The following is a 16,036-nucleotide window of genomic DNA, read 5'->3' as shown; positions in this document are numbered from 1 at the left end:
GATATGTGAAGAGTGCTTTTTACATCCCCGATAGGCTCGAAAGTACATCCTGGCTACACCAATCTCAAATTGTAAATATTATCCTGTTGTGTGTAAGGAACCCAGAGGATAGCCGATGACGCAGTTAACGTGGGAAAGAACGATAGCCAATTGGGAACCAAGTTGACTGAAGCGGAAGAACAACCGCTGTCATTGTGGCCGCAGCTAATGCATGAGTTAATGCAAAAAGCAAAGCATAAAGTAGCAGTAAGATGGACCTCAGAAATAGAGGACCAACTTGTTTTTTTGTGCAACAACACAAGTGTTTATTTAACGTGTCTCCATGACTTCATCCATCCATCCTTTGTGAATTTTCAGTATAAAGTAGCGCAAAAACTAACATCGCTAATTCTTCCTGCCCGTCATGTTTATTTACACTAAAGTCATGTTTGATCTTGATTTCCGTTTTTGTTTTTAGTTGGGACTCTTGTTGTGCATGAATCTGTTAGTGTATGGTGTGCTGTTTTGGCCAAATCGTTGCTCACCACACACTATAGGAAGAAAACTGTTAAATTTAACATAACATGTTGTTATGTGTGGGGTCTTTCACATTTTCAACATCTGTTAAGATTTAAAAAATATTTTAGTGGGGGCCAGCGTAAAGGGCTAACAATATTAATAAAGTCCCACTTTTACTTTTTGAACCGCATACATTTTAGGTATAACAACATACTATTGTTGAAGAGTTGAAGAGTTAGAGATAGAAAATTAGAATGTTTTTGTGTTGGTCATAGTAGAAAATGTAGTCCAGTTTTGCTGCTGAGTTTACCAACATTATTGATGTAAACAGATTTGACAGCATCAAAAACGTTAATGACTTAGTTGTTGTCTGTTATTAAGCTGTCTTTCAAAAGATCTGTCCATCAATTTCAAAATAACAGCAGGTTTCAATCATGTGAGGGGCTACCCAAGACTAGAATCACACACTGATTGGCATTACTGTCTTACAGTACTGCTCTGGAAGAAGAAACAAATCCACATGCCTTCTTAAGACTTGAGACAAAATACTTTCTAAAAAAAGACTTCTTTCTTTAGTCTTGCACAGAACAACCCACACTGTTAAAGCTGCAAAAATGACATAATAATACGACCAAACTTTAATTTAGCTTTTAGACCTTTTCCTCACATTTGTAGCAATCACAAACTTACCTTAAAGATATTTTTGAGGCATTGCATTTAAGACTGAGCAAGAGGATTAAAGAATGTTCAGCAAATATACTGTAAAACAAATCTTCAACCCCAGGCCGTGTTAACAATAGCTTCATTTAAACTATGCATGGAAAATCAGTCACTGTCAAGCTGCTGGCAGCAGAATGTCAAGAGCGGCAGCGGTCCAGTTCTCAGTCTTAACTCAGTTAGACTGTTTAATCCCATTACAAAAACACATCTATCACATTTTCCAAAACTACATGAAACTGTTGTTGGAAATTTGGCAAAGTTAAATTCTCTTCATTGATTTTATTCTCTGTTCACCACCAGGATCAGTCCTATTTTTTTCCTCACTCAGTACTGTTACATGAAATTATCATCTAAGACCTCCAGCTTCTGCTTGAGCCCAATTGAACCCCAAGCATCACAATAGGAACTGGCTGTCTGGTATCACCATCAGCCACCAAAAGAGTGAGTCCAAAATTGGTGAAAACTACTCCACTACCACCTTTGTGTTCACTGGAAGCTCAACTATCGCAGAATTGCAATATACAGTATATATATATATTTATGCCTCCGAGCCATAGACTGTGTATAAGAAGTGAATGTAGTCACCATGACGTCACCCATTGGTTTTTGGACTGCCGTTTTGAAGCCTTGAGTTCTGCATTTTGGCCATCACCATGTTGTCTTTTTGCAACCATAAGTGACACGAGAGGGTGGAGCTAAGTACAACTTTAGGCAACCAAAAAGGTTATGATTAACTTTCATGAACTAAAAACACACTGTGAAAGGGTTAAAGTTGTAAGACGAAAACACAGACAACTCCCAGACTGGACAATGCCATAGTAGCGACCTGTCAATCACTAGATAGCCCCGCCCTAAAGCATCCCCTGCTTTATGGTCTATTTGACTCTAAATGGGACCATAATTTACTAAATGAACATCATGCTGTATTGAAGAAGACTTGAAACTAGCGATTGAGACCATAAACTCATGTTTACAAAGTTTACTGAGGTAATAAATCAAGTGAGTAGTAGGGTCATTTTCTCATAGACTTCTATACAATCAGACCTCTTTTTGCAACCAGAGGAGTCGCCCCCTGCTGGCTATTAGAAAGAATGCAAGTGTAAGACACTTCCACATTGGCTTCACTTCTCAGACCCGGGGGTAGCCCACTGCTCCGCGCCTGCGATAACCGCGGCCAGAGGCATTATGTTTTCGGGTTGTCCGTCCGTCCGTCCGTCCACTTGAACTCAAGGATGAACTCACTCAATTTTGATGGTCAAAGGTCACTGTGACCTCACAAAACACCTTTTCGGCCGTAGCTCAATAAATGTAATGATGACAATTTCACACAAATATCTAGTAGGATCAATGATGAAGTGATGACATTTTGGACGGACATGGATGTAAACTGCTACTTGACTGGTTGGTGGAGGTGGTAAGGCGGTAATCTAGTTTTTTAATCTTATTTTACATAATATGAATAAGAATTTAAATTCTTGATGGATGACTTGCACATTTATCCTAATAGAGAGCAATGAGATCACAAGAAGTGTGTATTGTTTTTACTTTCTCTGGATTGAAAGGTTAACAACAAGCCACCAATGAATTTCCACCCACATTAAGGGTCTGTAAAGCAATGAAATTAAAAGAACAACAAATAATAGTTTTACTAATAAGGATGACTTGTTATGGTAATGCTTATACAGCAATTAGTGGCTTCACTGTGTGTGTTTTTTTATGTCAGCTTTTGTTTGCAGTTGTGCAGACAAAGAAAAACACAAGCCAACAAAAAAAGCTATCATAGCATATATTGATGTATATGGTAGAGAAGCTTTCCCCTCCTCTCCGCATTGAAAACAATGCCCTCTCTGCAGCAGAGTTTTATAGTTACCAATTACTTTGGGATAGAGGATACCACACCACAACTCAGGCTGACAGGCAATTTGGAGAGCAGGAATGCTTAAAAAATTTGAATACCTCAACCCGGTGTGAAGTTGTTATAACAAAATCCTAAGTTTGAGAAGGATTTATATAGGTCCACACACACACACACACACACACACACACATACACACACTCACACACACACATAATATAGCATTCAGCAGGTACGAACCTGCGTACGTTAACTATAAATCAGTCCAACAGAGAGTGTATTCATGTGTCCACTGACTTAAACGCCAAAGCAAACATCCGGTTAAAACGGCTGCAAGGGACAGTGAATGCTCCCGACTGTGTGAGTACCTGTGTGAGAAGGTGTGTGTGTATGTGTGCAGTGTAATGTGTGGGTGGCTGGCTGGCACTTGCTTTGGAGATGAAGCTGCCAGAAAGCAAGCTGTCTGGACTTGGTTTACAGTGGAGTGTCCCTCCTCCTGCCCTGCTGTCTGTATGTCAGACGCAGTGTGGTTTAAGAAGGTGGCTCGCTGCCTATCAGAGATGGAGAGGGAGGGCAGACAGGGCCGAGGGCTCTGTTGGCAGGAGAGACAGTCCCCAAACCCAACACACACTCTTAGACGCACTTAGATGTAAAAAAAAAAAAACACACACTTGCGGGGACTCGCTCACTCATCCTCTGGCCTGCAACATGTTTGTGCTAATTAGCTCTTGGCACACTTGCATGTGTGTGTTTGTGTGTGTGTGTGTTGGTGTGTGTGTGTGTGTGTGTGTGTGTGTGTGTTCAGCAGTCAGCCTTGCGATGCGGACACCCGAGAGTGTTTATTAAATGAGTCTTGGGGACAGACACTTAATGAAAGACCAATCTGGCTTGGTGCTTTGGTTCAAAAGAGTCATGGGGGGAGAAGAGGGGAGGTAAGACAGGACAGTTGTATGGAGTCAGGGGGGAGGATAGTGAGAAAGATAGAGAAGGAAAAAACGCAAAGAAAATTGGATGAAACCAAGAAAGAAATGTGCAGATTGTAATCTGAGGGAGAATGGAAAATGGGCTATAAGAGAAAGAGGCAGAGAGACTGTTTTTTATTGTTTGAGCTGGGATGAGGGATACAGAGAGGAATGCACAAGGAGAGGGGAATAGGACGTAGCTGATTACTGTATTTTAATTTCCCTCTTCTGCCTGGGGATAGACTGTCAAACACAACACACACATAAGCATGCAGAGTCATGCACTGTTTTACAATCGAGTTTGTCTTTAATTAAAAGAGCCAGAACAATTTTGTCCAGTTTAATTAAATGTAAAAGAGAGCAGAAAGTCGCATGTTGAGTTTATGTTATATTAAATCTCAACTAATCGCAATTCAGTTAGAATGAAAAGACGTGCGTAAGCAGCTCATGTGCGCGCCTATTAATATGCCTGCGTGTGTGTCCGACTATATTGTAGCTCTTTGGATGAGATTGTCTAACCACCCTCCAGCTACTCAGAACGTTTTATTATTTTTGAGGGGAAATCCATGTGACTTTAGGTCCTCTAATCTCTGCTGCCTGACTTCTTATTGGCATATTTCATTTAATTCCTTTTTCGATATAAAAAAGTTATTATATGACAAAGCAAGCCTGAGACCTCCCAATTTGGATCAAATGAAAGCGTAAAGCAAATCGCTGTAGCCGCCAGCCAGTGTCTTCACAAGTCATTTCACATGTAAATAGTACATCGTATGTAAATGAGGAAAAATACTACATGAAAAAAGACTTTCAACTCAACAAATGTTCAGACGTTAATATGCTATCTTAATTGGCCTTACTGCTTTCTCGCACCCGCCCACTGAGCTCCTCGGACTGTTAATAACTTGGTGGATTTAGATTCCCTCGAACCTCCCAGGCTCTCTCCTTCCTCAGACACTATAGGCAAGTGGAAGCATGCCTTCACCGTCTATTAATCAGCATGTGCTGGGTAAAACAGATGTGATAAAACGGGCTGGTCAGTGCAGTTAATGAGCTTAACAGCCATAAATTGAGCTACAGACCTCGGCGAGGATGCAGAATCTCTCCTCACTGTGGAACAAGTCGGAGAGAGCAGGAGAAAGGTTTGCTTAAGACCTCTATTTCAGGCGGTGAGATGCGGTTGAGTGGCGACACACACATACATGCACACACAAAGCAACATACACTCACACAAATAGAGTGTCAGTGTTGGGGTTGAGGCTCGGGCTCTTGTGGATGTTCTCCTGGGAAATCACACTGAATAAAATTAGACCTGGAGAATTCTGTCAGTGTGTGAATGTGTGTTTGTGGGAGTGTGTGTCAAACAGCCCCACGCTCTCTCCTCTCCTCTCCTCAATCAATATGTAGTTCAATCAGTAGTTCCGATCGTCATGTGTTGCACATACAGATAACTCCATGTTATCATGATCTCATGTTCATGGGTGCATCAACATAATCACCTCCAAGCTGTGGATAATGGTTGATCATATTTGGTTGGGCTCAATTTGGTTGTGCCAGCAACAACATGCCGTTTATAACTCTGCAGCACCACCTGAATGGAGTGTAGGCGGCACATGAGGTGGCAGCCATGACACTAAATCCCTCTCATCTGATAATCAAATAGCAGCAGGTAGTCAAGATGCTGTGGTAAACTTTAATTAAATCTTTTCCCAGCTTTAAAGTGTTGGCAAAGACGGTAAGGTGCCTTTTCTATTTCAAGTTCTTTATTGTTATATGCACAACAATTAGAGTGACGCAGGCGTTTTCAATGAAAATCTTGGATCTCACCTCCAACAATGCTCATTAAATGCGTATAAAAGAAAGAAAATCGTGTAAGTAAAAAAGCAAAATGAGAAATCTAAGACATAAAAGTGCAAGTTCAAATATAGGGCTAAGATCAGGGCTGTCAATCGATTCAAAAAGTTACAAAAGTTTTTCCTCGTCAAAATTTTGCATAAGTTTTGAGCAATGTGCTGAATAGTTTTCACCACCCTCTGTAGAGCTTTAAAGTTGAGGGCGGTGCAACTGCCATACAGAGTATCCTGGAGTCCATATTGAACCTCCTCAGACTGCGGAGGAAGAAGAGCCGCTGTCTTGCAGTCTTGGTGATGGTGTCTGTGTGATGAGTCCAGATCGGGTCCTCATTGACGTGAACCCAGAGGAACTTGAAGTTGCTGACTCTCTCAACTATAGTCCCGTTGATAGAGAAAGGGGCGTGTCTTTCTCCATGTCTCTTCATGTAGTCCACAATCAGCTCCTTCATTTTGCTGACGGTGAGATTGAGGTTGTCCCGGCACCAAGAGGTCACAGCTCTGACCTCCTCTCTGTAGACAGTCTCGTCGCTGACAACGATCATTGATTGAATGATTGATGAATGCTGAACTATAGCCTTTGAACATCATTCTCACATACGTGTTCCTCTGGTCGAGGTGAGAGAGGCCAGTGTGGAGGGCAAGGGGGATGGTGTCGTCAGTTGATCCATTTGGCCAGCATGCAAAATGAAGTGGATACAGTGAGTCAGGAAGAGTTGATCTCAAAGTGTGCATAGAAGTGGGTAGGTGTTCAGATCATCTGTGAGAGATCTAGACATTACCTCAGCACTGCTGGTTTAACTCTTGTAAACTGATGTTTCTTAGTCCAGCCCATGTCTCTGGTGTTGGAGCCCTGGTCGTTAGACTCCACTTTGTCCCTGTAGTGTCTCTTTGCGCTGCCACTGCTGTAATAGCTCTCTGCACACCTGGATTTCCTGTAAGTGTCGGTCCATGCGTTAAGTTTGGCACGGACCTCCCCATTAACCCAGGGCTCTGACTTTGGACTTGGCTTGTTGTCGGTACACGTGGTATGGTGTTGATTCAGGTCGGCATAAAGTGGCATGTGCTGTTTTGTATGCAGAATTGAAATGGAGTGTAAACCAAACCCAACTGGCACTGTGCAGATCTGGTTTGGGAAGCACACATTGCTGCCAGTTCAGCACTGCTAAACAATGCTCACAGAAAAACACACACATCTTACAAACGCATACACTTGCAGATGTTTTTTTTTTTCAAAATGACGTCTCCCCGGATCTAAGCACACTCCTTTTCTGTGCGTTTTCTTCTATTATTTTTTATTTATGTAGCCTCAAATCACAAGTTTGTCTTGCAGGGCTTCACAATCTTAACACAGCATACGGTATGTAGTGTACTGTGTTGCGGGGGCACAGAATCAGACGGAGTCTATAAGAATAAAAGACTATCATCTCACTTTAATGTGCTTTATTCTCCCTTTGGTCATATTGATTTTATTTCAGTGTCAGCTCTCAGGTTAGAATATTGGGAGATTCACTGACATGCTGAAAACACAAGTAGCATCACTAAAAACATCAACCTGCGCTTCCTGCCTGGCGGCATCTGTGTCAGACACACGAGTTCAAACACATGGAAATCGGAGCTCCACGGATATATTTTTTACCCTCCTCGACTCCCTCCCGCTCTCCTCTCCATCACCGTCTCCCTCCAAAATCAACTCGTCCTATAATGCTCCCCTGACAAACAGCAGCAGCACAAAGTCTGTTTGTGATTGTTTCTTATCTCTGTGTGCTCATGTGAGAACAGCGTTAGATATCGTGTGTTTGTGATTGTGTGTTGTATGTTTGTGCTGTATTGATTGCTGCTGCTACGTGGGGAAATGAGGATGGATCAGTGTAAAGAAGGGAGAACAGAAGACAATACACAAACAACGGGAATGGCCAAAAGAATGAAAGAGACACAAAATGAGCCACATATCAATCTGAGACAGGAGGAGAGATTTATTTAAGCTCTCCGAATCCTCTTTCCTTTCTGATGAATGTATTCAATGTTTCCTTCCCCCCCTTATGAATTCTAAATGATCCATGTACCAAATACTCTCCTCTTGTCAGAGTCTTAGTTTGAGCAGTGTACTCGTCTGAGACGGAGCAACGCTAGAAGGAGGCACGTTTTGCTTTTGGTTGTTGTTATTTTGCTTTCTAATCTCTTGTGTGTTGTGTTTGTGCCCAACTAGTGCAATCACTTTGGACAATCAGCTGGTCGTCTTGGCAACCACTGCGGCGGACGCTGGACGTTACTACGTAGAGGCGGTGAACGAGATGACTGGAGAGAATGTGACAAGTCCCGCCGTCTACCTGAGCATCTCAGGTAAAATAACTTTCTAAAAGGTTTGGGTGTAATATCAAACAGCACTGCTTATTAACATGGTGCAGCATATTTAAATCTCACGATGAAGCTTAGTTTATTCCATAATCAAATACGACTGATTGTGGATTAGAAGATTTTCAGTCTTTCAGAAATTGCTGCTTATTTGACTTTGCTTCACCTTTTTTAGGCTTTTGGGGAGCTTAATTTGGTTCTCCGTGTTATCAGCAGAGTTGGGATTTGATGGCATTTGAATCCAGTTTGCTAAAACATCTAAAACTCAAAGATTCAGTTGAAATCCGCACTATTTGTTGGCTCACAAGGCAGTTTGAGTGGTGACGTAATTACTGTTGACAACCCGTAGATACAACCTGCTAATGAGATGAGCAGCAGAGGACGTGACTGTTGATTAAATATCTAACACATTAGAAAAGCTGATGTAATCAACTTTATACTGGAGGCTCATTGAGATGAGAAGCTTAAATTATTGATATCATATGAATGGAAGTTTAACTGGGAGATTCCAACAACTGAAATTGGCGTGACACAGATAGATCGTTTCATCAGAGAAGACTCAACAATCAGGTAGTCTTGTTAAACTACAAAATAACACTGTCCAATCATGATTGTATAGTGATGCTAAGTGGTAAAAGCAGCAAAAGAAAGAATCATCATCCGGCTAAATATGAGAGACCTTCTTACCTGAGTGTTTTGCACATTGATGTTAATAAAGGCCGAGGAGAGATGAGATATCTAACTATAAAGCAAGGAATCTCTGTCTTTAAGTGTGTGTGTGTCCTTCCCTTATCTGGAGAACCGTTCATACGATCTACTTCACTCTTGGTGTGTTTATTGCTGGGGACCCAAGAGAGTGCAGCGTTGAATTTGGTGCAATTTGGACATACAACGTGTTTGATATTAATAAACTTTGAATAAAGCACTCCATGTAGCCGCGGAGGCGGGGTTCCAGGACTCTGTGGACTGAGTCAAGCATGTCGTCCACAGCGGGCCTTTATAGGCTGCGGCTCATTGACTGCACTGCATTTTTGATCTTTGATACGAGTTTTACCAATCTGGAAATGGGTCCAAAATGGGACCAGCTGTTGGAACGCAACTTTTTACAACTCTTTACAATAAGTAGGTTATCATAGCCTTAATCTGGGATGCCAGTGTTGATGGAGATATCGCTGGCTATCTATTGGTGTTTACAGACTCTTGTTTTGTTTTTTTAAAATATTAAAATCAGAGTTTTTCATTGCCTGTTGATATGAGTGTGTTAAATACAAGGGTTAAGTCATGCAAGCTCCATTTTAATTGAAAAAATCCTGAATTAATTAACTGTTTTTGATTAGTGAATGTTGGTGAATGGCGTGCAGCCCTGTGTCCATTTAGGAAGAAATAGGGTACGCTCACAAGAACTGATTCACAGTTTGGTGAATGTTTTGCTTCTCCCTCTGTGTTCCTGCCTCAGTCAGGGCCTTTATCGCTGAATCACTTTATGTCCTTCTCTCTATATCGCCTCTCCTTGGAGGCCAGAGGATAGACTCTACTGTCTAACAGTCCTTCAGCTGAAGTGTTCGCTATGGTTAAATGAGAGGAGGAGGAGGGGGGAGAGAGGGAGCACTCTGTCCCTCGTGGCTGTATAGAGTTTTAATTAGATTCTCTTTACAGGGTTGTATCCTTTGGCATCCTTTGTCACAAATGCACGCACACTAACACACACACACACACACAGACACACACACAATCACATAAATATACGCACAGTACCTTGTTACAGCTGTCAGAGTGGAGTACTCCCTTGGGCGTTTTTTAGGAATCGTAAGGGTATAGTTAGGCTTCACTGATCAGTCTTCGGCCATAAACGTCTGTGTGCGCATGTGTGTTTGTTTGTTGCTGTTTATCAGTGTGTATTTTCTACTATAAACATTTTCTCGGGTAAATATCCTTCGCTATAAAGCAGCATGTTTGATTCAGTTACTTGTTATTGAGATTGGAGAGGAATGGAGGAAAGAGGGATTAAATAAAAACTGGAGGACAAATGAAAAAGTCGAAACGATGCAAAGAGCAAGATGAGAAAGAGAAAGGACAAAAACAAACAATGAAACACGGAAATTTATTTCTTCTTGCTTTATTTTCTAAGTCAATCCTCCATATTAAACCTTTAGTGGTTCTCTATACGATTTCCAGAGAATTAATATAGCAGCAAACAGCTATTTGCTTTGTAAAGATATAGAGGAGTAATGTCTACCTGAGCAGAGAATGAAGTCACTCTCTCTCTGTGTGTGTTGTAATGCAAGGTTCTCCGTGCTTTATTGACATAGCTGGGCCGGCCACGCGTGCCTTTTCGTGCATGTGAGCGTGCCACGCATCTGACCAGCAATACTTCATCCAGAGTAGGCTCGCATGACTACGCCCCCTTTTGGGGGGAAAACAATCCTGTGTCCCTCAGAGATGATAACAGAGTAAACAGAAGAATTTGAAACACGTCTACTTTAAACAAACCGTTGATAATATTAACGTTATTCCAAACAGTTGCTAGGTATTCTGTTGCACCAACAATAAATTAAAAAACGCTGATCTTAGATTTGTTCCCCTGACGGGTCCTAAAAAAGTTATAATAGAGAGTCTTTATGGCTCCAAGCTATAGACCAGACCAGCGATGCGGCATCGCCGAGGCCGCGCTCCCGTTTGGGGGAAAGAAACTCACTGTCACAGGAGAGAGGCTTTCACACTGAGATATGATCAGTGAATATTCACTGTCAGTGTGATAAATCCCAGGTTGGGGACTACCCGAATGTGCCGGTGTTTTGTATAACGGCGGTTACAGCTGATAACGCTGTCCCGACCAACAGCGTCTTCACAGAAGCGTAGCACCCACTCTCCGGTTCCCCCTCAGGTTAACACTATTAGCTCTGTCGGCAGTGTTGCTCTTGTTTTCATTGTTAGCGCTGTTAGCTGCGAGCTGCTGGCTCAGCCGTCGCCATGTTGAGAGCTGTGTGGAGGCAATAGAATTGCTCTGAACCTCGCTTATAGCACCTTTAACAGCCCCTCCTCCAGTTGGTTGGTTTTGGAAATGGAGAAGGTGTTGCAGATGTGAATGTGTTTGGATCATATTACATGTATCCGCAACATAGCAAACTACACTGATTACACTGCAAGATGAGAATGCAAGAAAAACCAATAAAAAAAATCAATAGTAGATGATTAATTTGGATTGAAAAGATGCCTGTATTGAGTGTACGCACTGAGCAGCAGCCTGGGCCTATTAAAGATAGAGATCAGTCAAGGTTTGCTAGCAGTCAATTTTGTGCAAATGAGATTAAACTGAAGTGATGAGCAGTTCAACAGGTTAACTGACCGCCGGCACACGAAACATGTGAATGGACTCATGCAAATTGTGTTTTTTGTTCTCCTCTCTTTTTTTTGTTACATTTCCTGTCCTATCTCTGACTCCCTCCATTTCCTGTCTCCCCTCTTTTCACTTTTCCATTCCATTAAGCAGCCTGTACAAGATCTGAAGACAGAAGTTCATAGCTGTCAGTCAAATTTTCTATTTCTAAAAATGTTGTCTCTTTCTTTGCAGAAATTCACCAGAATAAATGAGATACCTATTTCCCATTCTTCCACGCTCTTACTTTGATTTGAGCGTTGTGCTCAACAGAGAAGAACAAGAGAAAGAGGATTGGTAGAGAAAGAGGCAGAAAAGAAGAATTAATGAAGTGAGTCACTGATGTAGACTGAGAATATGACCAACAACCTGTTATTGTCAGGACTGCTGGTGGAGAAAGCTCTTTGTGTAGCTCTTGCACACAAGCACAGGCATTAACACTTAAGATGCAGTCACATTTAGAAGACCTGCTTGTCACATCTGTGCTGTGTGAAGATTGACACTCAAAATCTTTTGGCTAATCCATAAAGCCTGTAAGAGCCGAGAAAAGTGGTACCCAGCCAGCTGTGTGACCTGCCTACTTGACAGATCCATTATCTGCATGTCCCTGACCACTATCCTGTAAGTGTGGCCTAGACTGCTGAGAATAAAAGCACTAACTGTCATCCATGGTCGAGCTAGAACAGCCACAATTGATAGCAGCTCAACAGCTTGGTGAGAGGTCGCACACTGTAATCAGTGGAAGAACAGCCCGCCTCTAAAATAAACAGCTCCTGGAGCTTTTTTTTATTATCACCGCCGGCAACATATGGTGTTACAGAGGACGTTTGCAGTCAGTTATCACTGCATATTGAGCATGACAGATTGATAGAAGATGAATCTTAAATATTCAAAGAAGAACATGTGCTGTACAAGGTGTCTAAATATCAAGTTAATCAACATAACGAATCACATCAACACAGCCACTCTGGGGAGGGAGGGTCACATTCAAGGTGCAGATCTGGTCAATTAGTCACAGTATACACTTGTGTATTTTTGCATTAGAAAGAAAGAGAGTTCTAATGGCCTCAGGGTGTTTCTGTTAGTGACAGAAGATGAGGATCCCTTCTCCAATTAATTAAGCTCCATGCTTACCTGCTATCATCTCTCCCCCTTCTGTCTCTCTTTAACACACACACACACACCTCAGCCTGTCAATCAAAACAGCAGTCAGTCTCCCTGTTGCCCAGAAGAGTGTGGGCATGTGAGTGTGCTTCTCTTCAGTTCACAGCGGTGGAGGTCTTTGTAGATTTATACATCAGACCATTAGAGCTGCAAAATATCCCCAAAGAGAAGAGTCACTGGAGAGAACACACACACACACACACTGTACACATGCAAAAGACACATGCCCGGAAAAACACTCTGTATATCATGTACAGACAAAACGGCTTGAGACCTCAGACAACCCAAGATAAAGACGTTATGATCCCGCATGAATGTATGGATATAGAGGGGAGGGCGTGCAGGGTATGCAGGAGAAAAGAACAGAAGGCAGAGTAAGAGACGAGAAGACAGAGAGGGTAGGAGATTGTGGCAGACGCATATATGCTGATATAATTACTGTGTAGCACTTTAAATGCTATCTCAGCTTTGGGCTCAATAGTTGATCAGCTGCCTTTATCTTTTCTATAGAGAAGACGGTAATGTCACACTTGTTAATGATTGCTGAACTGCAAAAATAGCTGAGAAAATCACGTGCACACACAGAAGCACAGCTTACCGAGTGCTTCCTTTTGAAAAGAGTACTTCACTCCAGCGGTTTCACTTCCATGAAGTTTGGGGACTTGCAAAACAGATTTTTTATTTTTTTGTAAATCGATGCAGTAGAGGCCAAGATGCCATGACTTTTAGTCCCTAAATGCAATTGATTGCATCTTGTCGTTAGAGCCTTGCTGCCGCGTAAATGCTCACATCTTTCAAATTCTATAATACCACTTTGTAACACTTTTTTCTCCAAAGCCAAGCAGAGATGACCTTGGTGACGTCACTCAGGATTGACAAAGCCCCCTCTAGAACCACAGAAAACGTTTTACTACTGTAACTTTTCACAGGCTGAGTAGCACTTCCCACAATGTCTGAACCCATCGACTATGGTCTGACAACAGATAAGCCTCTGGGGGCAAGGGGCTATATTTCATATTTCTGCCAGCGGATATCCGGACCAAGACTTCCTTTTCTGTGTGCTGCTCATCTTTTACAGTCCGATTAGCAACTTGAGACGTGATACCAAAGAGTATAGAAGCAAAGAGACAAAACAGCCACTGTCGCCATTTTGGACTAAAATCGCTTTTTATATTTATTGTTCAACACAGGTCATTTTGGTAGAATATGACAATAGAATAGAAATAATTTTGTTTTACTTTTGTATTGCACTTTTTAGGCGGACGTTTTACTGGCGTCCGGCAGTCGCTTTCAGTCCAAAATGGCAGAAGCGTAGCTTTGCTGCTGGGCGCTGATGTTGCAATGGAACAAACAATTTACTTTCACTTCTTGGCAATAAGCGTTCTTTGGCTACACTGGAATTGAAGTTGAGAGACGACGCGTACGACCGGATTGTTTCAGAAGTAGCCAGTTTACAAGCTAATTTTAAATCAATATAAAGCGGAATCATCGTCAGACGATAGCCGATGGACTCCGAGATTGCTTTTCTGCCAATGGGTTCCGACTCTGTTGCTCTCCACACGGACTGTTTGCCTGCATTCCACCAAAGCCAGCTCGAACATGATTGGTTATACTCGGACTACAAAAGTAAATCAGAACATCTGTTGCCTGCAGATTCTACATTTGACTGCAGAATCTGTTTATAGAGATTACATTTTCCATGACTAGTGAACTGATCTTGATGAATAAAATCTGCGTAGTTCCCCTTTAAAATGCTCCACATACTGTACCTGCATAATTACTGTAAGGCAGCAGTCAATGCAAACTTTCTACAAAGTTTCTAGGAATAAGTTCTCTTGAACACAAGAAAGATGGCAGAAGTTGTTTGAAAATTTCCAGCTTGTCTTTGAGACTTCATAGTTCTGCACATTAATGATTTGAGTCATAAATTTGATTCTGCTGAATAAAGAACAGACGATCAGCAGGCAGTTATTCTCTCAAGTACTGTAAACAGTGAGGTAGCTGAATAGAGTGCAAATATAAAGAAGAGCTATCACAAAGCAGAGAGGAGGCAGCGACGCAGAGGAGAGTGTGGAAGAGAGAGCTAAGGGACGGATTTACTCCAAGTGTATAAATGCATTGTAAAGCAACCTTGTAACCTTTCATAACCTTAATCATTGCATGTGTGTTGAGGAGGGTGTGGGAGTCTGAGTTTGATTACCTCGGCTTGGTGATTGGAAGAGAGCCTGTCTGAGTTTGATTACGCCTCCTGTCGGAGACTCCCCTGGTGTCTGCCATTTTACATCACTCCATTTCTCCCGTTTATCCTTTTTTCAACCCCCTGCCTCCATCAAGCAAGGCTTGTCGCCCCGCGGCCCTGAGCAGTGACAGAGTGGCCTTTGTCAGGAGCTGAAGAATAGACTCGTGTAGCATCTGACTCCGCTGACCTCCAGATAACCCAGACTCGCATACGGTGTCACATATACACACTAGGGCTGTCAAAGTTAACGCGTTAAGGCCAATTAGCTTTAACGCCACTAATTTCTTTTACACATTTACGCAACTTGCAATTTTTGGATTTGGCGGGCTCAGTTTTAAAGCTAGAGTGAAGATATTGGCATCATATAAAACTGTCTATATGAATCCATTGGTACCAACCATGTCATAATAGCTTGTCACGAAGGAGAATAAATAATGCTTCAAATTTACACTAAATTTGGCGAGGAAAAAACTGCCATGGCCATTTTCGAAGGGGTCCCTTGACCTCTGACCTTAAGAAATGTGAATGGGTTCTATGGGTACCCATGAGTCTCCCCTTAACGCTGAAGTAGGCGAGATTGGAGCAAATATGATTAAACAAAGTTATTATTATAAAACGCTATATCATGACATTAGTACATGAAACAGGTAACCTGAAAAAAAATCATGTGCCTCTGTGTCCTCTGGTGCTCCTAACGGCATCTGCAAGATTTCACAGATCGAAGGAAAACAAGCAGTAAGAGCTGATCTGAGGTCTGCTGTCCATCTGCCGTCTATGAGAGCCGGCTGTCAATCACTCGCGAACTCTGACCAAATGGTCAAACTAGGCAACGCTGATCAAATATTTATTAATATTATGTTACGTTAATGCCTATTTCTTGCCTCAAATGTTTTCAGAATCATCTTGTAGTGCACTGTTTAGCTGTAAAATGAGAAAGTTTGTGATGCCGCCACCATTGTGAAATCTGGTGAAGGAATGCCAAGTTCTGGTCACATGACCGGAGCACATCCAATAGGAACG

At 42.0% G+C, this 16,036-nt stretch overlaps 1 protein-coding gene across 4 annotated transcripts in view; it reads left to right on the top strand.

The window, feature by feature from the left end:
• The window catches only part of LOC119484813 (protein sidekick-1-like), a 291,651-nt gene that overhangs the window by 134,599 nt on the left and 141,016 nt on the right, over positions 1-16,036 (top strand). For 3 of the 4 annotated variants that reach the window (XM_037763916.1, XM_037763915.1, XM_037763914.1), the window contains exon 5: positions 8,092-8,225. In XM_037763916.1, coding sequence (XP_037619844.1) covers positions 8,092-8,225 — 134 coding nt within the window. Of the gene's footprint in view, positions 1-8,091; positions 8,226-11,840; positions 11,945-16,036 lie in introns of those variants that run through there. The other variant, XM_037763917.1, reaches the window with a different exon arrangement.

Source organism: Sebastes umbrosus, chromosome 3 (genome assembly GCF_015220745.1).
Source record: "Sebastes umbrosus isolate fSebUmb1 chromosome 3, fSebUmb1.pri, whole genome shotgun sequence".
Lineage (NCBI taxonomy): Eukaryota > Metazoa > Chordata > Actinopteri > Perciformes > Sebastidae > Sebastes > Sebastes umbrosus.
This window is presented reverse-complemented; position numbering and strand designations above follow the sequence as displayed.